The sequence below is a fragment of the Balaenoptera physalus genome (assembly GCF_965194825.1).
Source record: "Balaenoptera physalus genome assembly, chromosome: 13".
Classification (NCBI taxonomy): Eukaryota; Metazoa; Chordata; class Mammalia; order Artiodactyla; family Balaenopteridae; genus Balaenoptera; species Balaenoptera physalus.
The window spans coordinates 98,004,858-98,032,146 of NC_138892.1; the positions used below are offsets into that span (position 1 = coordinate 98,004,858).

Consider the following 27,289-nt stretch of genomic DNA (forward strand, 5'->3'; position numbering starts at 1 on the left):
CTGCAATCTGGAAGGCAAACGTGAGTCTCCAGCCTGAAGCACTCAGGTGAGTTGTAGTTTTTGCTGCTTCAGAAAAGTTCTCCAGGAGTGACCAACAGCACCAAGAAAAAAGGACGGCAGAGAGAGTAACAACACTTATAACGATAATAGCATGCGTGAGACTTACTTGTCACCAGGGGCTGTCCTCAGCACCTTTAATTCCATCCTGACAACAGCAATATGATTTTACATTTTCCAGATGAGGAAACTGAGGCACAGAGATTAAGTAACTTGCTCGAGTTTAGACATCTTATAAGTAGTACAAGACAGGATTTGAATCTACGTAGTCTGAGTCTGGAAACTAAGCCCTTGACAGAAAGTCAGCCAAAACTATTTAATCCTGTCCATTTCGTAAAAGGCTTGACCAGCTTAGGGGACCTTTGGCCCCTGTTCCTCCTCCTGCACCTGTGGTCTCATCACTGATGCCTGCCAATCCTTGCCCACCATGCCCGAGAAAGTGTGTGGAAAGAAGTTCAAGAAAATAAGAGGGTATCTGCTGAGCACCTGTTCCTTGGGTCTGTCTAAGAAGCTGCTGTGTCAGGCCAGGTTGAGAGATCTAATAGCTACAGGCAGAAGGAGGACTGCTTTTGGCTCCGGGCAGACACTTTCAAATACAGACAAAGTGGAGCTCTTTCAGAAGAGCAGCCCGGAGGGCAAAAGACCAAGAGACTACACCGAATAAGGAATTGCTGAAGGAACTAGAGAGACTTAGTCTGAGGAAGAACAGACTCAGTAGACAGGAGAACTATCTTCAAACATCAATCTGTTCTTGTGGGAAGAAGGATGAGGTCCTGCCTGATGGCTCAATGGAGAGAATCCACACAAAGGCAAAGAAGCTGATTTCAGCTAATGCTCAGAGCTGTCCAGAGACTAATGCACTGCTGAAACCGAGCAGGACCCTGTGGGGCCCTCCTGGGTACAAAAGACTTTCCATGTCTCAGTTTCTTATTTGTAGGGGAAAGGCTTCGGCCTCCTACCTTCTCCGAGTTCCAAAGGGCAAATTCAAGCAGTTACTAATTATGGAAGTAAGGGAGCATAGAAACAAAGGAGAAGCAGTCAAGAAACAATAGTGCAATGATGGGGCAGGATCCAGGCCCTCCTCAAGGGATATACATAACAATATCTTTGAGTCCTTCTGCAGGAACTAAGGTCCCCGCCCAGGTGGAGGATAGTAACTTCAGGATGAGCACAAGTACAAGATTCCTAGAGTACCACCCTGTTACCTCACCACCAACCAATCAGAAGAAAGTCACACACCCTGCAGCCCTCACTCCAAATGTTGCCTGTAAAAACTCTTCTCCAAAAACCATTGCGGAGTTCAGGTTTTTTTGAGCACCAGCTGCCCATTCTCCTTGCTTGGCCCTGCAATAAAACTTTCTCTGCTCCAAACTCTGACATTTTGGTTTGCTTGGCCTCACCATGCGTCAAGCACACAAACGTGCATTCAACAACACTGCCTAGTCTTAGTAAAGGTATTTAAGTACAGACTAGAAGACCACTGGCATCCTCGTTAGTAGTGCATCCTTTCACTCTCAAATGAGTCCTGGTTTGGGTCTAATTGTTACCAGAAGGGGGACCCCTTCCAGGGCCCAAGAGTGGGGTCTTGTCTAACACTCAGAAATGAATTATCTGAGGAGACACATGTACTGACAAAGCAAAAGACTTTATGGGGAAGGGGCGCCCAGGCAGAGAGCAGTGGGGTAAGAGAACCCAGGAGAACTGCTCTGCCACGTGGCTCACAGTCTCAGGTTTTATGGTAATGTGGTTAGACAACCTGGTTAGACAACCAGGTTTTCCTGGTTGTCTCTGGCCAATCATCTTGCCCATGCCCATATTTGGCCCAATTCAAGGCCCTTCCTGGTGGTGCACACATCTCTCAGTCAAGATGGTTTCCAGCGCAAGGGTTTCTGGAAGGTTGGCAGGACATATTATGGGCTGGCGTCTCCTCCCTCCTTTTGGCCCCTCCCGAATTCTCCTGGCTAGTTTTCCAGCAGCAGCAGCATGTTCCTTATCAGGACCTCTTGTTGTGAGACAGCTCATGCAAGCAGTTATTATCGTGCCTGGCCAAGGCAGGCAGTTTCGGTCAATGGTTCCCTAACAAAATTACTGGTCACCAGAAGGAGGGAACATAGCCCTTTGGCTCCCAGATAACTTGGGCAGGTTCCAAAACATTTCCAAGCTGTAATTTTTAAATTTGCATATACAACATTTTTTGAGATAATAATCCTATGAATGATTTGTAACTACAAGGATTATACTTCATATCTACTTTTCCATCATGGTAATTGAGCCTATTCCTTCACAGACTTGTTCCATTTTCCTCTTTTTGTGAGTCCCCTGCCAGCAGAGAAAACAGTCCTGTTGTGCTGAATGGAAAAGGCAGGAAAGCACTGTTTGACTTGGAATTCCATAACATGTGGCAGACAGGGTAGAGGACAGACTGGGCTTGCTGAACAGGGTGTTCTTTGGGGTCTAGGGAACTTGGTGAAAGAATCTAAGTTCAAAACAAATGGGAGGGAAGAGCAGAAGGGATGAGCAGGGACCAGCCTGGTGTCCTGATGTGCCTGGCGGAAAACAACGTTTGGGATACAGTTGCCTTGCCACATGGCAGCACTGCTTTGTTTTGCTTTGTGTCTTTTTTTTTTTTAAAGAAAATACATCACAAGCCTAGGGACTAAAATAGTAATATTTAATTATAGTGTATAGGGAGGGAGGAATTAAGAGAAAAAACAAGCAAAAAAGAGAGAGTGAAAGACAGACTTATAAGAGACCTCAGTGAAAGAACATCATGTAGGAAGATGAAGTAAATAGATTTGCCTACAGTCTGGGTGCCAGGTCAATGTTGCCTCAATCAGGGGGCTAGAGCAGAAGCTCGCTCAAGTTTCCTTCTAGTTTATGATACGCCGTTTATTGCAGAGAGAAATTTCAGCCCCATGCAGTGTGAGAGAGCAGGGAGCACGTAGCTGGAGCCACCTCATCCCTTAAATCCCCTCATCTCTTTGAGCCCCCAGGTCCACGTGTGTCCACATGAAACTCTTAGGACAGTGGTTTCCAAGGCCTCTACTGACTCTGAAGTTCAGTGATTCTGTGATTAAATTCTAAAGGAAGTTATAATTGCCCTGGAAATGTCTTTCTCCAGGTAAGGTGAGAAGCGGAGGGAGTAGCAGGAAGGGAATTTGTCCATGAGCGTCTTGGAGTATTTGTAAAAAGGAACAGAGCCGATGAGAAATGTAAGCAGGGAAGCCTCTAGACTTTTCCAGAGGATCAATTACCTCTGTCTACTCACGTCTGATGATTACCAATGCGAGGGGCAAAAGCAATCTCAGATATACCCCTCTTCCGGAAATTTCCTCAAAAAATGATGTGATGGGTAGTAATGGTCACAGCTGATAATGTCCCTTCTCCTGAGGGACCTGGGGAGACATAATTGACCTATGACGCATCAGCCAACGATTTTGCCGTTGGCCAGGTCAGACGTCATACTCCAAGGACGAGGTGTACAAGTGGGTCACTCAACCCCAAGAGTTACAGCAAAGACTCTGGAAGGAGAAGTCTGGCAAAATGTGGAAATACTTATAGAAGACCCTGGAAGCACCAGGAAGCCGGAACAGTGGGGGAATGGTTACCCTCCCACAAAGAAATTCTGTTCTGGGGTCCTCGACTGCACACCAGATACAGCCAGTTGCTGCCTAAATGTCGGCTCGTGGCCGCAGGCAACTCTGGGCAGAACAGTGACTGGTGAGTGCTGGAGCCGGGGGAACAGATTCATGCACGCCTCCTGCTTCTGGAGAGCCAGGTTTGGGCCCTGGTTGCTTTGGAGAAATTGACAGCACAGTCTGTGAGCTGGAGGACGAGGGCCACTGAGGGGGCACAGCCCCTGAAGTGTTCTGGACAGCAACCTCTCCTGGAAGCCAGTGGAGTACTCAGCGCTTCAGATGTAGCTGACTGTCATCTCTGGGCAAGAAGCCACCAAAAAGACCCATGCCCGTAGTGGGGGTGACATCATAACAGTACCTGTGTGTACCCAATCCCTTGTATCAGTGTGCATAGCTTTTATGTATGCCTTCTCATCGGTGCTTAGGACAGCCCCGTGAAGCAAATAGAATGGATATTATCACCCCATTTTACCTTCTTTTAAATTTTTTAAAATTAATTTTTATTGGCGTATAGTGGCTTTACAATGTTGTATTAGTTTCTACTGTACAGCAAAGTGAATCAGCTATATGTATAGATATATCCCCTCTTTTTTGGATTTCCTTCCCCTTTAGGTCACCACAGAGCACTGAGTAGAGTTCCCTGTGCTATACAGTAGGTTCTCAACCCCTGTTTTAAAAATAAGAAAATTGAGGCTCAAAGTGACCTAATGACACACTCCAGCTCCCACAGCTAGAAAGTATCAGAGCCTAGACTTTGGCGTCTAAATTAATGTAAGCCACTACTTCAAAAGAGAAAGAAAGGAGCCATAACCAGTCCTCTGGGCTTTGCTTCAGAATTTACTTTCTTTCATACCGCTGTGGATGTCAGCCCCAGGGAGAAAAGCATGTGCGCTCTCCCGAATAAGAGGCTCCCAATCCTAGCAAATCATTAGCATCTCCCCTGCTCCATGTCCCCTACGTGCAATTCCCCAGAATCACACTGGGCGGAAATGTGAACCATTCCTGCCATGCCCCAACACCGATTAGTACTTAATGTATTGAACACACATGCCATCCTCACCAAGGCGCACGCGGCTCAATAGCCACCGAGAAAATGCTGTCTTTATTCTCAAGGAATTTACAGTCTTAGGAAGTAGAAGATGCATATCAAGTTACACATGGAGCAAAAAGCTTCACAAAATGCCAGGATTAGTAGGAATACCTGAAATCGAAATAGAGGTGGATAATGTCTCAGCTGGGGAAAAATCATTAGGGCTTGGTCGTACTTCTGTGTCTAGAGCTAATTGCCCGAACAAGCATATTTGCCTTGCTCACTGTCATTAATAAATAAAAACGTATTTGCATTTTTCACAGGCATGCTTAGATTTTGCGAGCCTTGTACCAACTACTACTGCTACTATTCAGTAAGATGCTGCACAGTTCCTTTTAACCTTTTAAATTCCTTGTATGTCAATTATGACTCTTAATAATCAGAGCTTCTATGAATGAGATGTTTACTCTATGCCTGGCACTATTAAATGCGTTGTACTTGTTATCTCGTTTAATTTCCTCTAAGACCCTATGCAGTAGCTGCTACTATCTCCACAGTTCAGACATAGAAACTAGACTAGAGAGATTTTGAATAAACTAGTTCAAAGTTCTCTAAGTGGAAAAAGTAGATTAGAACCAAGATCTGTCTAAATCCAAAGCTCTTAAGAAGTTCACATTTCCTCATTTTAGCTTTACGACATCCTCATGAAGTAAGTAGGAAAGATTTTATTAACCCCATTTTAGATATGAGGAAACAGATTTCTTCAAAGTTTCAATGACTTAACCTAAGAGATTTGGCACTAACCCTGCAATTCCATTCTACCTACCATCCATCCCGTCATCTTTATACAGTGCCAGCAAGTACTTATATCAAGAGGGAAAGCCAGAATATTATAATTGGCTTAGAGACTGAAGTATCAGCTGCATTTTTTAACCATGCATTTTTTAAACTGTTCTTTGCCACGTGGGTAATATCACCTCCAAATGTTCAAATTCTACCCGTTACCCAGTAGAGAATGCAGATGGTTTAGAATCTTCACAGCCAAGATAGAAATGACCTACATTCAAGAAAACTCCTGACCTGGACTCTATCAAAGTCACATGATACCAGAGACAGTTGGAAACCTAAGCAGACTTAGTTATGTTGGAATCACTGATGACTCCACCAACTTCAAATTCCACCGGAATTCCTGTCTGCGGGCCCTGTCCATTCTGTTTGCCTCCGTGGAGATTCACCTTCTCTGAACTTCTGCCATGTTTGCTAATCACCCCAGGAAGTTGGGCAAAATGTGTGTCCAGGCCATGCTTGCATAGAACTCCCCTTAGATCTGCCATCCTACCATAACTTATCAGAAAGTCATGAACCATCATCTGTAAAGTCACTTCCTCAAGGTCATCCTCATCAGGAAAATAATATTAATAAACCTACCTGGTTGCATTATGGGGATTAAATGAGACAATGCACCAAATTAATGATGAGGAGTTTAAGTGCATTAAATTTTATTAAAGGGAGTATAACTAATAAGTACATGCAATTGGATTTCTTTTTAAATTCTGAATTAGATCCTTTCTCAGCCAAATAATGATTTAAGAAAGAAAAAGACAGGAGGTAGGATTATTCATATAGTCAATTTGGATCACCTTGTGCCTGTGATATCTGGATGGATCAGAGAGAGACGGCAAGGTTGGGAAGCACCTACCTTTCCGTATTAGAGGGAGGAAAGGCTTGCATGATGAGGTTGTATTTTGCAGACCTTTGCTCCTTTACTCTCAGTATCCCTACATATTCTATTTTTCTATGTTATAAATTAAAAGCAGTAAGGCTCAGGGAGGACGCACCTTCCTGAAAGAATATGTAATGGGCTGGAGGGTGAGGACAGAAGTTGAAGAAAGTTCAGTTTCTACCACTGTGTTAGTTTCCTAAGACTCCTCTAACAAATTAACACAAAACTTGAGAGCTTAAAACAGCAGAAATTTACTTTCCCAGATTTCTGGAGGCCACAAGTCTGAAGGTTGTTTCGCTAGGCCAAAATCAGGATGTCAGGGGCCCACGTTCCTTCTGGAGGCTCAGGGGAGAATTCTCCCCTGCCTCTTCCAACTCCTGGTGTGACTGCCAGCATTCCTTGGCTTGTGGGACATCACTCCAGTCTCTGCATCCATGGTCACATTTGTGACATTGACATTTTTTAGGAACACAGTCCAACTTTTTAAAATAGAATGTTATATATTTATTTGTTTATCTATCTGCCTACATATTTATTAGTAGGGACTTATTAATTCCTACTTTTTTCAATGGTTTATTATTCAATGCTATACTTAATTATTTTGGTGCTCAAACTGTACCAGATTTAACCAGTAGCAATCCCTTCAAGGTGGTTCCTGTGTCCTTGTGAATGCCCCTCATCATTTTTTTTTCATGCATTTCTTTACTTTCTGGCCAAATGTTCCAAGCTCATAATGTACCTACCTTGTCCCAGCTCTGGAACTGGCCATTTCTTTGAGGAGCTCTTGGAATTAGCAGCCAAGATTTGAGTTGTAGGTGCTCATTGCTACTGGGGTGTCTCTGCTTCTAGGCCCTTTCAGTAGACAAAGCTAGAAAAAATATACATGTATTTATATACATACATACAAACATAATACTATACACATATTATATATACATACACATGCACAATACATATACATGTATACATATTTATGTGCACATGTGTGTATATATGTATATGTATACGTACATATGCATGTGTGTATATGTATACATACATATGCATATGTGTGTATGTATATATACATGAAATCATGAGTTCACATTGATGCCTCTAATTCCAATCCAGCCCCACAGGGTTCCTTCTTGCCTTCCCCATTCCACATTTTGATGTCCATTTCCCATACGGTACTTCTCACTGCCAATAGCATTAACACATTTCTTCACTTGCCCAATGCCACAGTACATCTAAAATAGTTTCCAAATTTCTTGACACATCTTACCATGAGATGAATAAGATTATATACTAAGAAGAGTTCGGGAGTTGATTACAATTCTCCTCCACTCAACCTCAGCCAAGACAGAAGATAAATAGTCAAACAACGTGTTCATGAGATACTTAGATTTGTTCTTTCTTTTGCTTTTTCTCCTTCAGTGTGGTTGAAATACAATTGGATTCATTCATTTCAGTTTGTTTTGTTTTAGGCTTTTCTTTCCCTTCCCATCTTGTTTTAATTTTATTTTTGAATATGTGGAAGATTGACATGCTTCCAAAAGTCAAACTATACTAAAAGTATTATTCACATAGAAGTGTCACTCCCTCCTGAATCACTTCCATCCCCTCCCTCTGGTAAGTAATCAAGTTTATTGCTTTCTGATTTATCTTTCCTGTGTTTGTTTTGGTAACGATAAGATATATGTATGTTTCATTTCCGTTCCCTTTTTACACAAAAGATGGCATACTATATATCCTCTTCTGTACTGTCCATTTTTTCAGTTAGTATTTCCTGGAAATCATTTGATACTAGTTCAGAGAAAACTCCCTTATTTTGTTTTTTGGGTTTTCTTCATACAGCTGCACAGTACTCCATTGCATGTATATAACATATTTTATTCAACCCATCTCCTATGCTTGGAGATATAGGTAGTTTCCAATATTTTACAATTACAAATAATGCTGCAGTGAATAACTTTGTGCATATATATTTTCATACTGTTGGAGGTGCACCTTCAGGGTAAATGCCTAGAAGTTGGATTTCTGTGGTCAAGGGATAAAGCCCATGCAATTTTGTTAAATACTGCCAAATTCTCCTCCACAGGGGTGGTACCATTTTGGATTCCTGCCAGCCGTGAATGAAAGGACCTGTTTCCTCACAGCCTCATCAACAGAGTATATTGTCAGGCTTTATAGTTTTGCCAATCTGACAGATAAGAAATGATTTCTTTATAGTTTTAATTTGCATGACTCAAATGAAGTTGAACATCTTTTCATATATTTAGGGCCATTTATATTTCTCTTTTTGTGAACCACCTATTTCTGAATTCTGTACTTTTCTATAGGAAGTGTGGCCCTTTTCCCTCCTTAATTTTTAAAATTACTCTCTATATTAGGGATATTAGTCTTTTATCTGTCATACGTAGTACAAATATTTTCCTCCACTTTGTTTCATTTGTTTGGTTTTTTAGTGTAGTCAAATTTATCAATCTTTTTTTCTCTAGTATCTGGATTTTTAGATCATTAGGAAGCCTTTATTTACACCCAAGTTGTAGAGGAATTTACCCATGCTTTCTTCTGGTACTTGTATAATTTCATTTTTGCATTCAGATCTCTAGTTCATTTAGAGTTTGTTCTTATATAGGGTATAAAAATGAATCCAATTTATATTTTTCTAAATGGCTATCAGTTTGTGCCAACACCATTTGTTAAAAGATCATCTTTGCCCCAGTGATTATAGATATCACCCTTGTCAGATACTGGATGTCTGCTTGTAGCTGTGTTTATTTTTGGACTTTCTCTCCTATTCCACTGGTCTGTTTGTCTAGCCATGCACCAGTAAATACCATATTGTTTTAGTTACAGAGGCTTAGCATGCTTTAATATGTTAGGGCTAATCCCCCCTCAGAGCTCCTTCTTTCCAGTGGTTTCCTAGCTAGTCTTGGGCATTTGTTTTTTCATAGGAACTTTAATATCAATCTGTCTCTTTTAAAATGCTCACTAGTATTTGTATTAGGGTTCCATTACATTTATAAATTAACTTAGGGAGAACTGACATCTTGATCAAATTGAGACGTTCTGAGAATGAGGCATGTTATTCCTTTTGTTCAAGTTATTGGTACTTTGAGATTTGATGTTCTCTCTCGGACATTTACTTAGGTACCTTAGCTCATTAAATCAAATAATATCTATTGAGCAGCTATTACGCCCTTAACGCTATATTAAGCACAATCAAAGTAAAGAAGTAGGTCTGTCCTCCAGCAGCTTAGGATCTCATGAGAGAGACAGGCTAACACACCTGAAGCATAGCAAGCAGCGCAAGAGCCCCCGGAAAGAAGCTCCCATAGTGCAGCTGGGCCATCCATGCTATGCAAGCTCAAAGGCAAGGGAGAGAAATGAGGGCTAGAATAACAAGGCAAGACTTTTGGCTGAATTGAGGTTGGAATTGTGTGCCCTGAAGGTCATGTAGGATTTACGTGGGGTGACAAGGAAGAAAAAGGAGTCCCAGTGAGGGGCCCCCAAGTAAAAGCTCAGAGGTGGACTGAGCATGACACTTCACAGGGCAGAAAGTCCCCAGCCAGACCCTTGGCTGGAAAACTCTCTTCAAGCCTCAGAGTTACGTCTCAGTGTTAACAGCCCCCAAATCCTCATTATGTACTTCTTAAAATAATATTAGTGAACACCTACTAGTTTCCAGATACTAGTCCTTTAGAGTGCTAATTTCTGTACATCACTGTCTTTTCTGGGAATGGTCTAGAGCTGAGATGTCCAGTAGCCCAGTTTAGCCACATGCAGCTACGCAGTCCTCAAAGCCCTCGGCGGAGTGCAACTGAGGCACTGGATTTCTAATTTTATTTCATTTTAATTGAAATTTCAAAAATGGAAGCAGGATTGCCCTGGCGGTCCAGTGGTTAAGGCTCCGAGCTTCCAGTGCAGGGGGCATGGGTTCAATCCTTGGTCAGGGAACTAAATCTTGCACACCGCAAGATGCGGCCAAAAGTAGTAAATAAATAAATAAATAAAAATGGAAACAGTGTAAATTATTTTTCCATTGAACCCAACTTTATCGTTTGGGGGAGGACTGCATTTGACTTTGACGACAGCACTGCATAAGATATCATTGTTGTATTTCAGGGTCTGTGTCCATTTTCCTTTTTTTAATGTGGCTACTAGAAAATTTTAAATTACGTCATATCTCATTTCTCTTTGTCAGCACTGGTCTAGGGTCTTACAACCCCATGCGGTCTGGTCACTTTCACGTGGGAGCCATCCCCAGCCTTCAGAATCTGATCGTTTACTAAGATGCCCAGGTGATTCTTATGCATAGTAATCAAAGCACTGATCCAGATGACAGAGAAGACACCCAGGCCTCCGATAGGTACCCCCAGAGTGGCCCCAGTCCTTCTGAGAGTGGGGGGATGAGGCAGAGGGCGCAGCAGGGAGACCCCTGCTGCCACTGTGATGTCACAGAGGCAGCCTCCTGTGTCAGCCAGCCCCACCTACATAGGTGTCCTGGCTACAGGATAGCCTCTTCATCATCTCCAGCCCACCTCACACCACCTGACCCCTCTGCTGGCAAGAGGGGCCTTGATTCATCTTCAAATCCATCCTCATCCCATGCAACCGATTAAGACAGAGCAGAAGAAACACTGAAACCCCTTGGCCTCAGAACTTCAAAAGTGAATGAGCAATTCCTCTCAGCTGACTCAAAATGTTTCTCTCACCCAGAAGGTAGGTACCTTGAATTCTGAAATCTCAGGACTATCTCATGTATAGTACTCTTAATGTTGGATTGGTAATAGGTGTTATACAAATTCATCAATTTATTTCACATGCTCAAGGTAAGGAGCTTGAGAACACGTGGTAGGATTATCTGAAATGCAGTAAAAATGTGTTACTCAAGCTCAGTTTTTACTGATAAACCTGGTGATGTCCCTACCTTGGCCTCTTGTTTTTTCATCATCTTCCATTAAAACTTCCATTTCTTCCTCCTTTGACTCTTATCATACTTTTCCTCTCTGTTCCCAGGGCAGCTCAGTGTCTTCTAGCTCTTCTTTTTTCCTCTCCATCTGTATGATTCCTGTTACAAAAGCTGGTCCCCGGTAGAAGGCCCAACGACCATGGCAGCGATAAAGATGTGTATCACTCTAGTGAACAGAAAGAGATGGTGAGGCAGCTCCATGGTCCCACTGAAAGCCAGCTCTGATGGGAAATCTGCTGGAACTAAGGAGGACAGCATGACCTTAGGTTCTTTCTGGTCTCAAAGACTCTGCAGAGATGCTTCCAGACCCAGAAAGACACTCACAGCCAGCAAAGATGTCTTGGCTTGTTTAGGGTAGAACCCACATCTGGAAGGGACTTGCCTCCCATTTTGAGAAAGTTGGGAACTACCAAACTGCAGCTCTCAGGGTTACTAACAAAAAAAGGCAATGTTCATCCTCCCATATCTTGCCTTTCTCAGGAAAGAAAAATGAAGCTTACAATTAGCCAGAGAAATAAAACACACAGAGCAAGGTGGTGTGCTGTTCATGGGCTGGAATTTAGGGATCTCAGAAGAAAGGATAGGACGGGTTCTAGGAAAGAGACCCTTCTGGGGCCGCGGAGAAGAGCTCGTGGTGGGCTCAGCCCGCTTGCCTGGTTCAGAAGCTCCCTAAGTGAATAGATCACAAATAAGAGAATCCTCAGAAGTGGACAGGCATAGGACAGGAAAGCCAGCCACAGTGAAAAAACATTTTGTTGCTCTATGAGGAGAGATACAGAGGAAATACGGGAGAGTCTGTTTATCGGTATAAATCCGTGAAGTTTAAAGTACGCAATCCGTCACCTCATTCTGTGTGCGTTCTCCTAACTGGGCCTCAACCTGGGCGATGGTTAAGGTGACTGGGCCTCCCCTTCGCTGCGGGGCGGACAGGCCATGGCTCAGGACGTTTCCAATATTTACCAGCGCTGTGGCCTTGAGCGAGTCAGCCTCTGGGAATCGGACTCGCGTCTAGAACGGAGCGGCCGCCTCTCCTTCGGGCTGGTTGTGAGGATTAAATGTCTGTGGAGGGACTGGTAAGCCGTCCAGGACACGGAAGGGGTCCGTCCTCTTCCTTTCCACGTTCACTCCACCGCTTTTGATCTTCACAGCAGAACCGTGAAGGTCAAACTCTTTCTAATTCGCCTCTGAGAAAACAGTCGCTCGGGGAGATTAGGGAACTTGGCCAAAATCTTTAGTCCCGTCCTGGGGTCGTGGGTAGAGCAGTGACTAGAACTCAGATCTGCTGAGGGTTCGTGGCCCCGAAGTTTAGCCTCTTGGACCCACGAAATGAGGCAAAGGCACGGCCTTCCGGCAGAACTGGAGCCGGGAGAGTAAGTTCAGGGGAAGGGCAGGGGGCGGGGAAAGCCTTGACTAGATTCCACGGCACCCGGCTCCTCCCGACCCTCGGCCCTCCAGCCTGTGTTCGGAATTCAGGGGATGGGCAGGGTCTCCGCACTGCCTCCGCCCGCCCCGCCTGGGAGGGGCCCCGGGCCGCCGCTCCGGTCCCCGCAGGAAGATGGAGGGCCCGAAGGGCCCTGGCGGCGAGCCCCACCCGCTCGGGACCTTCTGGCGCTCGGCCGCTGGGCGGAGCCTAGCCAAACAATTCAAAGCACGCGCCCGCGCGTCGCCATGGCAACGCGCGCCGCTGCTAGGCGACCGGGAGGCGTAGTAAACCTTGGGCTGGGGTGTTACTCCGGGAGGGAGGGGGCTGCGGGGTGGCGGCGGAGACTCGCCTATGCTCGGGCCTCGCGGCTGCCGGGGGCAGGAGGAGAGGACAGGAGAGGAAGGGACAAGGGGGACGCACGCGGGATGGAAACGGGGCAGCCCAGTGCTGCCCGCCCGGGGCCGCGCCCTAAGCACCCCTCGAGAGGCTTCTCGCGTTAGAACCCCGCCCCACCCATCGGCCCCCGAGACCCACCCCCCCCCACCACCACCCTCACCCCCTCCCCAAGCAGGCCACGAGGGCTCTGTCACCCCAGTGTGAGCGATTGCCCCACAGGATGTGCGGATGGGCTGCCCCTCTGATTCACTCCAGCTGCTTGCGGCATGGAAGAAAGGCGGCTTCCTCTCCTGGAAATGACTGCATTAGCAAAAGCCCTCAAACAATTCCATTAAAAAGCGGAAAGGGAAAAGGCACAGAGAGGAGAGGCCCCCAGATGCTTTTCTTTGGGCCTTCCCACTGCACATAAGTAGGTGTTCCCAAAACTCCGGGACCCATGTTAGGAAGACAGGAGTCGTTTTTTATTCTGTGAGCCCCTAGGGTCATGTGGACACAAAGCATGGTTACATGAGAATTAACCTGACGCTAGGAAATCCCAGAGCTCAGTGTCCTAGAGCGGTGTTAGTATTTTGGATACTCGGCATGGGCATTTTAGCGGCATTAGTCTTCCCTTTAGGGCTAGGAGGCAGATATCAAAAATGTCCTGTGTAAACCTTCTTTATCTTCGTTAATAAATGAGTCACATGTCAGGCATTGAAGTAAAAATTGTAATTTAGAGCTTCGAAAGCTCGAACGGTTCCAAGATATGTCAGCTGAAAGGGCTCCAGTCAGTGGGGAATCAACGAGCTTGGGAAAGGACATAACATTTCCAATCTGTCACTGGCTTGTGAGCAATCTGATTGTACCCTGGTGTCTGTGAACTGAAGATAATACTGGTTCATGAGATCATTGCTGTTTTCTGGGCTTGGCTGGTCAAACAGCAGGAATGTTTCCACAGGTGGGAGGAAATGTATTGGCAGAGGGTCTGTTTGATGAAACTCTGGGTGCATCTGTGTAGAAAGGCATAGGGTGTTTCTGTGGACCTGTGGACCCTCTTTTTAGCTTCTCACTGCTCTTCTGTATGTGAAGCAGGAGGATTCGTGTTTCCTCTACAAGAGAAGGCTGTTTGAACACCTTTCTTCGTTATCTTATCTTCACCCATAGTCTTCCTAATTGTATTCTAATTGTATTCATGAGCCTGGTTTCCATTTCACACTTAATTCATTCATTCCATTCATTTGTGGCTGTTAGGGCTAGGCTCTGAGGATCAACAATGAATAAAGCATAGTTGCTACTGTATCTAGAAACTTAGTCAAGTGGGCAGAACAGCCAAGTAAACCACATGATGAGTTACATGAGAGAGGCACACAGTAGAACACGCTGGAACAGAGAACAGGGCAGTGTAGATCAGAGCCAGTGACAACCAAAACATTTACTCTTCATTCCAGCCTTTTGTCTACTGAGTAACAGAAAGGAGTTAGTTAACAGGGCCTGGGTCAGAAATCTGACTCCTGGGAGAAGGACAGAGATACTACTATCTGTCCCAAACAAACCTCTCTTGGGACAAAATGCCAGAATGGATATATGAAAAAAAAAAAAAAAAAAATGGAGACCCTGTAGCCCCAGGCTTGGACCTGAGGGAAGTGGTGTGCTATACAATCTTCCACTGCTCAACATCTCAGCATTCTTACCCATTGTTTTAATCACTTCTAACCTTCAGCGTAGTCACAAAGCAAATTGAATTCCTGTTTACAAAGTAAGTGTGGGTGTCCCAAGACCAGTTTCTCTTCATTCATACCTAGTAAATGTGGTTTTGCACAGTGCAGGGCGTGACAACTTAAGACCTTAGCAAGACTAGGTTAGTCCCAGCCCTTGACTTTGTGATGTCATAAATGTTCAATCGCACATACATCCCTGTGAGGTCAATCCTGAGATGGTAAAAGTCCAACACACAAAAGTTCAATATTGTTTTGAGATGTGGAATCTTCTCATCTGTCTTGAATCATGAGCTTCTGAGCCTAACCAAATTATATTTATGTGGCATTGACTAGTGATTACTTTTTCTGTCCTAAGAGAAGAAAAAAAAAAGATTAACATGCCCAAATTACAATGAAAGGAAGTGAGTGGGATGCTGGGCTCTGATTTTTGTGGCCAGGCAGAGAAACTCATGTTTTGTCAAAAAGAGGAAATTAGACATTGTGGCCCAGGGTCCTTGGGGAGGGAAGGGGGGTGGTCTCAACATTGGTCACAGCTAGGAGCCAGCCAGCCAGCCAAGCACACACACTAAATGCACAGCCTCCTAAGGGGTAGATTCAGGCTTTGGGAAGGGCTAAAATAATATAATTTGAGAGGCCCTCTTTAAGAAAAATAATACAAAATGACAAGTACAAATTAGGTAACAGCATCTTGGAAGGGGCCTGAGTAAGTGGGGGACCACAAAGCTGAGGTTTCATCAGCTACACTCTCGAAATCCACCTCTAGACCTCCTCATGTGACCCACCTGAGACTCTGCCACTCCCATCCCCTTTTCCCTGGAGAAGGCACACTTCGGGCTATTAAGACACAGGGGGCACGGTTTATGAGCAGAGGCAATAAAAACCCAAAGACAGAGTACTGTGCCAAACGGTGACTCAAGCGGGATATGAGAAGTGTCTCCAAGTATTTGAAGGGTGGAAGCAGAGAGAAAGGAAAAGAATTGCTCACTGTTCTGGGGTGGAAAGGGAATGAGGATACGATTAAGTAGGGAAAAATGTGCGCAAAACTCATCAGGAAACATTGGCTAACAGTATTTTCTGTTACTGCGGAGTTGTATTTCCCATGGGAAGTATATGAGGACCTATTGAGTTACTGAAAACTAAAACTGGCCACACAAAAAAATGTGCCACAGCAAACAGTCTTACAAGATGTCCTCAGGGGAGCAGCTGGATGGCCTCAGAGTTCTTTCTGAGCCCTGAATTCCAGAAGGCTGACGCACGGCTTCTATAGATTCGTGTGTGGGGAGGAGGCCAAGGGAAGAAGAAAAAGCAAGAGTGCCAGCCTGCCCAGCGGTCAGCCACCTCCACCCACCTTTGCCAACTGGTGGGGGAAGCTTGTGTCCGAAGAGGGAAAATATGGGGAGATAGTGCCCCCCAGCGTTGAGATGAAAACTGCAGCCTAGAGACCAACAGCCAATTCAGGGGTAAAAAGTGACCACAAGCATCCCTGCTCCCTCCTCCCAAAAGAGAGGGAGTTCTGTCACCGTGAAGAAAGGGCCATTTGGGTGATACAGACATCACGCCTGGACAGAAGGACATGTGTAAAACGTGCTGTTAAGAGTAGAGAACATATCCGGTGACAGGCTCATTTGGCTGGAGTGTGGGCCAATTCAAATGCTCCGAGGGAAGCCTGCCTTTGATTCCCTAAACCAACTGCACAAACATAGGATGGGAAGACCATGACTTGGTTGGTGGCAAATCTGGACGAGGTGGCAGAAGGGCAGGGCAGGGTAGAGAGGCTTTCATTAAATGTCAGCCCAAAGTGAATCAAAGAGGTGTGATTTTATGGTACATTAATCCCCTGGCTATATAGTTTTCAGTCTGTTCAGCTTTTTACTTGTTTTTTGGTCAGAGTGGTGACTCCCAAGGTCCTCACATGCAGAACCGGAAACCAGAAGTCCATCCCTGGTTGGGTACCAAAATCTTCTAAAATTACAGATTCCTGGGCCTCACCCCAGAACCACAATGGCAGCTCAGGATGGAGCCCAGGAATCTGCATATCTTCCAAAGTTGCAAAGATTGTTCTGATGCTCAGTCAGAATTGAGACCTACTGCTCTTGAACAAGCAGCAGCCTTTGAGGACTTTACGGTCAAGGCAAACAATTAGAATGGAATATAGAAAGCGTCATGGGAGGGGTACAGTGTGACAAGGACAAAGCAAAGGGAACTGTTCTTAGGAAGCAACATTTTTTTTTAAGTATTTATTTATTTATTTATGGCTGTGTTGAGTCTTCGTTTCTGTGCGAGGGCTTTCTCTAGTTGTGGCGAGCGGGGGCCACTCTTCATCGCGGTGCGCGGGCCTCTCACTATCATGGCCTTTCTTGCTGCGGAGCACAGGCTCCAGACGCGCAGGCTCAGCAATCGTGGCTCACGGGCCCAGCTGCTCCGCGGCATGTGGGATCTTCCCAGACCAGGGCTCGAACCCGTGTCCCCTGCATTGGCAGGCAGATTCTCAACCACTGCGCCACCAGGGAAGCCCCAGGAAGCAACATTTTTAAAGAATGAGTGACTTTTATTAATCTTGATGAGAAGCAGATCACCAGGTAAAAGAGAAGACATTCCAGGAAGAAAGAGTATCTGTCAAGGGGAGGAGGATGAACTCACAGCAGTCTTCCCGCCTTCTCATCCCACTTGGTACAATTTTTGAGTACAGAAAGCACAATTTGTACTTCTAGGGGACTGACGGCAAGAAGAGATGCAATCAAACCCTTATTGATTTACCAGATTCGTTTTTTTTTTTTTAAGTTTTAGAAATGATTTTTTAAAAAATAAAAAATTTTATCCCTTTGCCCAAAGATTGGGAGAGAAATGGTAGATAGCTATAGCATTGCTGACCCTGGGATTTATTTCTCTCCAACCCTCCTCCAACTGCATCCTCACCCCCAACCCTATCTAACACTCTGACGGTCTCAGGATGTTGTAATAATCCTTACTAATATCGCTAACTGGACGGTGGAGACCACCCACGACACCAAGAAGCCTTTTCATACCCATGGCTCCATGAGGCCCTGACACTGCAGGTCACAGAGTTTATTAAAGGGATGGAAAACCCAACACAAGGGAATGTAGTATTTTGTAGTAATGGTGACTCTGGAATATTTTGTCTGCCATAAAATCAAGACCAGTCCATTCACACTACTTACCTAGGGAATGGCAGTGAGATGGAAACTCAGTGATCATGTACTCTTTAAAGAAATTTCCCTCTGCACATGCAGAGGTCCAGGTTCTTGCTTCTTATGCTGAATCTCAGATCCCCACTGGCAAGCTCTCCTGTGTAATCTCCCAGAACAGCTGGGTCATGATTGCACTGTCAATTATTAAATGCCCAAGTTCCCTGCAAGGCAGCATTTAATCATGAGGTACTCCAAAAAAATATGAGATAGAGGGGAGGGGTGGGAGGGGGAGGGAGGAGGGTGGAAAGGGAGTTTTCCTTCTTTCAACACTAAACCAAAGGGATTTGGAGCACAGATGGCATCTGCAGTCCTTCTGGGCAAGCCACAAGATGCTGACCATGGCCAAGGTAACCAGCTTCCCTCTCTTATTACTCAGAACATAGATTCCATAGCTGTTTTGCACCTGATTCTTTTAAGAGATGTGCCAGTCTCATCAATTTGCTCTCCTTACTAGCCTATATTAAATCTGAGGGTTTTCTGTTAACCTACGTCAATGGAAGAATTACTGACATTTTCACATCTATGTACTTCCTAGTGATCTGAGCAGGGAAGCCACACTCTGTCCCTTTTCTAGAGAGTAAAGAGTCCCCTTGGCTTGGGGCTTATCAGTACACGCAAAGACAGAACTTGTCTTCTGGCTGCTACTTCTCCATGATCCCCTTAAGGAAACCGTTGCCAAATTAGATTGTTCTTCCAATTCAAAAAGTATCTGGATCCTAGTGAGAAAAGGCATATTTTGGGGAGAGGAATAAAATATGTGATGCAGGGCATGGCACTGCGGGTGTTGAAGATAATTCTTGAAAATACTGTTGAATGGATTCTCATTCAATAATCAAGATAATTCTTAAATGAGGCTCCTTGAGTCTGTCCTTGCTGGACACTCCTGGAAACAACCTCTCTGGGCTTCATTCTAAGCTCTTTTTCATTCTCTGCTTCTCAATTCCTTAATTTGGTTGTCACCTTAGTGCTGCTACAAAGTGGTTGTACTGTGGCGAGGGGTTCATTATTCTTATTTCGGAATAGCCTGAAGAATAACTTACAAATATATATGATCTGAAATGGATTGAGGGTAGAATTAAAATCTGATGTGATGTGATTGAAAATAAAGTTGTCGAAAATGTAGAATTGCATAAATCCTTAGTTCTTCTTTTATACAGGATGATTGATGAAGGTGTTTTACCTTGAAGTCTATTTTCCTAGTCAAGCAGTGGATAGAAAAATAGAAAGGATAACTAACTCATAGTAACAGAACAATGACAAAAGCCAATAGGATTTTCATAACTAAAAACAAGAATAAAACATTCTTTTGCAGGAAGAAGGGGGCCTCATACTGACTCCCGTATCTGGCAATATAAGATCATCCCCCTTCCGGATGCCATGGCTTTTCAGTCCTCAGCAGGGTCACCTAGAAAATTCTTGGTGGAGTTAATTTGTTGAGTGCTTAAAAAAAATCATATTAGCAAATTGCTTTTCAGAAGCTGTTTCATCATACGTTTTGCTTACTGGCTTTTTATATACATGTGAATCTGGTATATTTCTTATTGCCATAAAAAAAAAAAAACCCTGCACTTTGTCTGTGGTATGCACTGACATGACAGTTTGAAGAACAAACTGTTATGTTTCTAAGAGAAAGTTCCCTGTTTAATGTAGAAAATGTTAAGCTGGAGGTGATGAGAGGAGATGGGCCTGTCTCATTTAGCTATGGTTTTATTTACATCTCTTAAGCTAAGCAGATTTGGGTCTGATTAATTCTGATATGAGCGATCGCCTAGAAGGCTCAAGATGGTTTACTTTAAGAAGTGTCTGTCAGCAACTAAGTATGGGCTTCTTCTCCATTCGGTATGTATTAATATAACAGTACAAACTGCTTCGTAATGCAAAGGTCTCAGAATCTGAAACCTGTCAGATTTCTTTATTTTTCTAAATCAGCTTAAATCTGGCTCCAAGCCACCACTCCCCAACATTGAAATATCTAATAGTGGACTTTTTCAGCCCGCCCTTCTCTTCTCTTAGGCTAAAAATGACGAGGTCAGGGGCTCCAGCCAGAGCTACCCGGGCCACGTTCATTCTGCAGCCACGCACTGGGTTACCCCCGGGAGTCAGGCACTGTGGCTGCATCAGGCTGTGGGCCCGGCCCTGCGCGTTTCTTGTCCACCCACCAAGGGCACCGTCCCGTGTCTCCAAGGTCACAGCACTCGGCGTCCAGCCTCCATGGGTACCATGCAGCCAGCTGGCGTTTGAGATTCTGTCATCTCAGGGCCAGTGGATGGAAGCTGGACCCATATCGCTACCCCTCTGAGAACCCACAGCTTCCTCTCCTCTCCAAAGGTCGCAGCATCCCCCCATCCCAGTTGGCCCACTGCCCTCTTATCCTCCAGGGCCCAGTGCCTCTATCTGCTCCCCCAGGGATGATCCACTTTAACATTCGTTGATAGGATATATGCCCCTTTACTCCTCTCAGAGGAATCTAACGCAGGGACGAAGACATCCAAAACTTACGCTGTCACAATAACAAATACCTCCACAAGTCAGTGCTGCTACCTTTCAATGAAGACAAAAATTACCAGCAGGAGCATTTGGAGAGCTCCCAATTCTTTTTCTCAACCAGATAGATACTAGCTCAGTGGCTTAATCTCATTATTATCTGATGCTTATTCAGATTATCCCCAATAAGCGTTTTAATATAATAAGGTCCGGCTTAAATGAACATCATCACTACGGTGCCTGCTCTGGGCCACTCCTGGAGCCCGAGCTGCCTCACGGCTACTTGGAGAAAACTCCCTGTGGCTCGTTGTGCCCGTCTTGTTGGAGGAAAGTGGCTCGAGCTTAGGGAGCCGCAGGGGAGGGCACTGATCTCCGAGGAGGCTCTGAAATCGGGCTCCGCTCTTGTGTTTGTCTGTTACAGATGGAGCTCCCGAAGGCCGTTTCTGACCAATGGACATGCCTATCTGCCTTTCTCAACATGCTGTCATTCAGCCTCTCCACAGCACCCCTGCTCAGCAACTACTGGTCTGTGGGCATACAGAAGGTGCCCCAGCCCCTGTGCGGGAAAGGTCTGCCAGCCAAGTGCGTTGATGTGCCGGTGCCCTTGCATGGGAGCAGCGCCGACGCATCATCCCAGCAGGTGGCGCAATACAGCTGGGAGACTGGGGATGACCGCTTCACCTTCCGTGCCTTCCGGAGTGGCGTGTGGCTCTCCTGTGAGGAAATCGTGGGAGACCCAGGTGGCCCCTCACCCCACCCACCTGATAGCTTTTCCCCACCAGGGATCTCATGCGGGCAAAGAATCAGTGGGAGTCTTTGTACGGCCCTCACTCGCCCCCGCCGGGCCTCACCTCCGCCTCGGGGTCTCCCCACTCTGCACTGTGTCCCTTCCCCATCAGACTCCCTCGTAATAAGGTCCAAAGTCCATCCATCTGGCGTTTCACCTCCAGTCTCGCTGGTTTCAAATAGCATTACCCTTAAAGGGTTTCATGCAGACTTTTTTTTTTTTTTTAATTGGGGTAGAGCTGTTTTACAATGCTGTATTAGTTTCTATCGTACAGCAAAGCGAAGTAGAGTTCCCTGTGCTCATGCAGACCTTTAACATTATGAGAATTTCCATCCCAGCGAGCTAGAGTTGCCTGGACAAAACGAGGAGAATATCATAGAAGAAGCCCGGGCTCTGCCCAACTGTGACCTTATAGGGAGAACTTCATTCCTACAGGCCTTGATTTTCTCATTTGTGAGATGCAGGGATCAGAGTAGATCGCCTTTAAATAAGACCCCAAAAGGGTGTTCTCATTCTAAGTGTTACTGTTACAATTGAAAAGGTAGGGGAACTGAAGCCCAGAGGGGATAACTAGACTGTGGAAGGTGGACCCAGACGGACCCTCCCAGGTCTCACGCCGCTGGGTCTCACACTCGCAAAGCAGGCGCTGTGCCAGCCCGTTAGGTAAGGGTCGTCCTCGGGTGGGGAGCAGTGGGGTTGAGGACACCCCCTCCTCCCTGCTCAAAGCATGCAAAGATTCCCCTGGTCGTGAAGTTTTTCTAAAGCCCAGAACTGTGTACAATTTGCAATCTGCTGCTTCCCCCGATTTAGGCTAAGGGGAAAAGGAGATGGGACAGGATTATAACTCGTGTGTATTTTCATTTACACTTGAGTTATTATTCTGCCACTTAGCACTGCTCCAACTCCAGTCCCGGAAACAATTTAGAGCCCTGCAGGCCAGTGGTACAGCAGGAGCAAAAGGTGCTGGTGAACCAATGCTGGGAACATTCCCCGGGGTGACTCAGGGAAGTGTACTCTTCATTATCAGGACTTGAGAGAGAAATTCATCTTGGATGACTCTGGCCTATTTTGTTCATCCATCCATACATCCTTTCCTGCTTCCAAAGAGACATTCATTGCCTGCCTACCACCTGCTGGGCAGGCCTGTGTAGGACCAAATGGAGCGGTACCTGGGATGGGACTGGGGAAAAGTCTGCATCCCTCGTCCAGGGCAGCACCTCATCGCCTTGTACCTTGTCTGTTTCAGGGGAGAGGTGCCGAAGTTTCCTTGAACTCACACCACCAACCGAGAGAGGTGAGAAAGGACTACTGGAATTTGCCACGTTGCCAGGCCCATGTCACCCCACTCTCCGATTTGGAGGGAAGCGGTTGATGGAGAAGGCTTTCGTCCCTCAGCTTCCCTTGGGGCTTGGGGCAAGTATGTGGCTTTGATAACAAATTTAGTTGCCACTGAGTTGGGCCTCTGAGTATCTAAACTGTACTGTGATCTCTTGCTTTTCTCTTCTTCTGAGCCCTATAGGGTGACACAAACTCCTGCTAGGCTGACTCTCATTCCTATGCAGGAATGCAAAATAGGAACAGCAGGGACAAATAAAGTCCACAAATAGAAATCCGCCAACAGCTCTAACCTACTCCAGTTGCCAAGTAACCATGTAGAAAGCTTGGGTTTTTCCTTTTTCTTTTTTTCCCCGATAATTTTATTGTAACATAGAAAGAAGGGAGTCAAAGAGGGCAAGGCGGGGGTGGGGATGGGGGGGAGGAAGAAGAGAAACAAAATGGATTGGTCCAAAATTAAACTTTAAAACAAAGGAGAAACAAAAATGATAACTAGCAAAGTCATATCCCTGCAAGATTTGGTGAAACTTGGATGATTTCTTCTCAAACCTCCCTAAGAGTATTTACAGTCAATCAAGAGTACTTGGCTATGTATTGGGTACTGAGCAGAGTGAGAACACAGAGCCCCAGGTTAAGGGCTGTCCCAGCTGCTTTCAGCTCTGTCTCCTCCTCTGATGCTACGAGGCTCTCCACTTCTCATGGGCAGCATTTGTTCACCGCCGGCTCAGTTAGTTAACTGTCAGGGTGAGGGTTCTTCTTCCTCTGGTTTCTGACAGAGATCCTGTGCTTATCACTGGGAGTCCAATTCGTCTACATCGGACTTGAACTCATCAGCTTCCTCCTGCTACTGATGGACTTGCTATTCACGGGGAACCCCGGCTGTGGCCTCAAGCTCAGCACCTTCACCACCATCTTCTCCATCTTGTCAGGTGAGCATCTCCAGAGCTGGAGAGGAGGGTGGGTGTCCTCTGCTGCCTTTGAAGCACTAGCCGAAAGGCTGGAGTCTCTGTCCCAAGGGAAGAAGGAGCCCCAAGGCAGTCTCAAGAATGGAGCCAGGAGATAACAGCACAGGCGTCTTTAATTTTAAATTGAAATAACATGTGAAATGTTGTATTAGATCATCATGTCCTTTGCTAAATGATTTCTCTCTAGGCTCTTTTTATTTTTCATTTTCATTTAAGTTTTCTCATTATGTACAATACAGTCTGGTTTACTTTTGAGTCATGACATACACACAGCTTTTCCACGCTCTGTTGGATAAAGTGAGAGATGCGTGTAGACGAAGGACAGGGATACAGGTGGGAAAGAAGTAAAGAGAGCAGCAGCCTGTGTGCAGCACTGACTCAGAAATGTTCCCACAGCTTGAAACCAAACACCTGGGGAAGCGACTGCAAATATGCCTTCAAGGAGAAGCCCCCATTGCAGAGTAGTCTCCCTGGAATGTGGTGGCATCGGGGTAATGGAACGCCTCGACACAGGTTGTACCTGCTGCCAGATGAGGACGTTGCTCCCAAATCGTGTTCCCTGTACATGGCAATGCCAGCCTGCCTCTAAGGGAGCTGCCTTCCTGCTTCCTCTGTAGGGCTTCTGGGGGTGGCGGGCCGTGTGATGTATTCACAAGTCTTCCAAGCAACGGCCAACTTGGGTCCAGAAGACTGGAGGCCCCATGCTTGGAATCGTGGCTGGGCCTCTTAGTAGATGCTCCTCCACCTTTCTTCTCTTCCCTGGTCCACCTCAACTAGAGGCTTGCTCTGTGTCCTTCTGCCTTCTCTTCCTCCCTCATCCCAGATGTGCATGAGTCACCCAGAGGGCTGGACCAGCATCCCACACCCATTCCCTCCCCACCTTCTGAGGAGGTACAGAGTGGATTCCTCGGGCTTATTTTTTCTGCTGATAAAGCTGTAACAGGTGCTTCTTCACCTGATACGTATGACGCCCTTGGGAAGTGAGACTAATTTTGCATGGTTTACAGAAATGATGCTCTCTGTTTTATATACTTTATGATTCAAGGTATTGGGAGACACAGAAATGAAGAATCAGCCTTGCAATCTGGATTGGAGTCCATTCCTGTGAATGGCTCACTCTTCTCCTGTGACGAAGAGTGACTTCATCCTGTTTCCATTCTTATTCCATCAAACTGTGATAGAAATGAAACTTCCCCTACCGGTCTCTCTCTAACCCTTAAAGAACTGAGGGCTCAGTTAGTTTAGATTTCTCTTAAGAGGGAAGCACCAACCATGATGAAACACACACCTTCAAGGGAAACACCCCCTTTGTTTGGGTTCCTCACCTTCTCCCTTGAAGATCGCTCTCCATTCACTGCACAGGTGCTGACTTGGACCTACATGAACCACCTGGGCCGAGTGCTAAGCACTTAACAGCGCTGGAAAGACAGTCCATGCCGAAGGGGCATATGGAAGCCTATATATGTCCGTCACAGGATCTCATCCCCTTTTCTCACGGTGGTGTAATATGTGCTATTGGATTCAGGGGCCTTTGATCTCTCCATCAGCCACCCTATCAGTTTAGCTCATTTTCCAGACTCATCGTTTCTCACCTTTTATCCATTTTCAAGCCATTCTGGGCATTTCAACTGCAGAGCTCAGACTTCAAAACTCCCATCACTTGGCCTCGTGAAATACCACCCCCCCCGACCTACACCACTCCTGGTGTCCTGGGCTTCCCATGATCATGGAAGACTTAGGGGTTTGACTTCCCCAGTTTTTAGGAATGTGTTTGATACAGTTCCCTGGTGTCTTTTCCTCTTTGTTGAATCCATCCAGCTTCTCTTCATCTCCAGCATCTCTTCCATCCTTTACAAACTCCCGTAAGCCAAGAACCACATTGTTTCCATAGTAGGCAAATTCCACTAGAGCAACCTATAATAATACCTCTAGACGTGTAGTCAGTGTTTCCTGAATGCCTCTCAGAGGCTCAACTTTGTGGACCCTAAGACAGCTAGGTGCAAAACCAAGGAAGATGGAAGAGGTATCTGGCAGGAAGTATGTGTGTCAGGGAAAGGAGGGATGTAGTGCCTCGGGCTGTGTCCACTGTGTCCAGCTGAGCTATAGGTCTATGGAATCTTGGAGATTATACAAGGGTAACTGTAGCTTGGGAAACAACCGTCCAAAAAATTGTGTGGCAGGGTGGGGAGTGAGTGTGTGTGTGTGTGTGTGTATACACACACACGTAAAATAAGCCACCAGGTATGAAAGAACACAGCACTTACACTAATCAGTGCAGTGAAAATGAATCTGTTAAACTCCTAGCCTGACTTTAACACTATACGAGGCATTGTCTTTTACTAGGAAACATTCAGAACCTACCCTAAGACAGACCAAATTCAGTCCTCTTGCCCACAGCTCTTTACCTGCAACATGGTGGAAGGCAACACCATGAGATCCTTAAATCCCTAAGGTGGCATCGGCCTAGCTGACTAGTAGGAAGCGATCCCGGTATTTTTCTTTCAAACCCGTAAGGAAGTCAGTCTTACATTCCAGTTTTTTCGTATATTTGTCCCTAGCACGGCCTGGGTTTCCTTTACCTGCTGCATGGCATCAGCTGTCAACCACCTTCAACACATACACCCGGCTGGCGCTGGAGTTCAAGTGCAAGCACAGTAAGAGCTTCAGAGGAGCCCCGCCGAGCTGCCTATGGCATCACCACCTATGTTTCCTTCAGGAGCTGGCGTGCACAGCCCACCCGAGGGGCCTTTGACCAGCTACCCCCAGTACCACCATCAGCCCGTCCGCTCCGTCTCCGGAGGAGTGGACTTCTACTCAGAGCTACACACAAGGAATTTCAACACGGGACCAGCTGGGAGCCGCAGGAAGAGGTGGCCGGGTCATCTGCAGAGGAAGAACAGTGTTAGGGGTTAGTGGGTTTGGAGAGCAGGCTGAGGCCTACATGTTGCTTTGTTATCAACACGTGCTTAAGCCAAAGTCTGTTTCTTGAGCATGATTTTCAGAGGTTAAGAACAAGGCCATTTAAAGTCCAAGTCCAGGGGGCGTGTGTCCGGGTACCCGGTGCCCTCGCTCCCTTTTCTGTCACAGCTTGGTCTCACCCCCGCCTCCCACTCCCCGCCCCCCGTGTCACTCATTCAGAAGTTCCTGCTCGCCTTTTCTGATTGTTGGTTATATGCCAGGTTCTGGGAGATACAAAGAGGAGTAAAATATAGTTCCTGCCCTTTAGAGGCCGACCAACTTGGTCATCTGTCCTGGATTTGGACGAATGGAGGTGGGTAGTTGGTGGTGGCTCAGCTTTCCGTGGTGCACTTGACTTTTCCTGGAAGCCACACACTGGAAGCCTCTCCTAGGAGCTCTGACCTGTAGAACGGGCATCCTCCGCACTGCCTACCATGGTGTCCTGCATCCCCGCGACAGGGAACATATCACATCACGTTAATTACACATTATCCTCAGAGCCATCAGGAGACTAGGGCACACGAGAAGGCTCCTGCAGCCTGCGGGGACAGGCCACCCCCAGAACGGCCCACTGAGGCCACACAGACAGGATGGCGGCTCCCCAGCGACCAGTGCATCCATCCACTCGCC

The 27,289-nt window shown here is 46.0% G+C and overlaps 1 protein-coding gene and 1 long non-coding RNA gene across 2 annotated transcripts in view; one reads left to right on the forward strand and one right to left on the reverse strand.

Annotated features, from left to right (window-relative positions):
- The window catches only part of LOC309641714, a 68,453-nt gene extending 55,340 nt beyond the window's left edge, over positions 1-13,113 (reverse strand). The window contains exons 1-3 of the long non-coding RNA XR_014252745.1: positions 12,366-13,113; positions 11,364-11,571; positions 7,192-7,316 (exon numbers count right to left, since the gene is read on the reverse strand). This is a non-coding gene — a long non-coding RNA (uncharacterized lncRNA). The remainder of the gene's footprint in view (positions 1-7,191; positions 7,317-11,363; positions 11,572-12,365) is intronic.
- Positions 1-27,253, forward strand: GSG1 (germ cell associated 1). Its single transcript, XM_082422007.1, is given in 9 exon segments — positions 1-46; positions 21,036-21,354; positions 22,648-22,818; positions 23,513-23,665; positions 24,319-24,430; positions 26,260-26,302; positions 26,304-26,439; positions 26,442-26,525; positions 26,528-27,253. Coding segments are annotated over 8 exon segments (1,098 nt in total). The 5' UTR covers positions 1-46; the 3' UTR covers positions 26,608-27,253.
- The last annotated feature ends 36 nt before the right edge of the window (positions 27,254-27,289 follow it).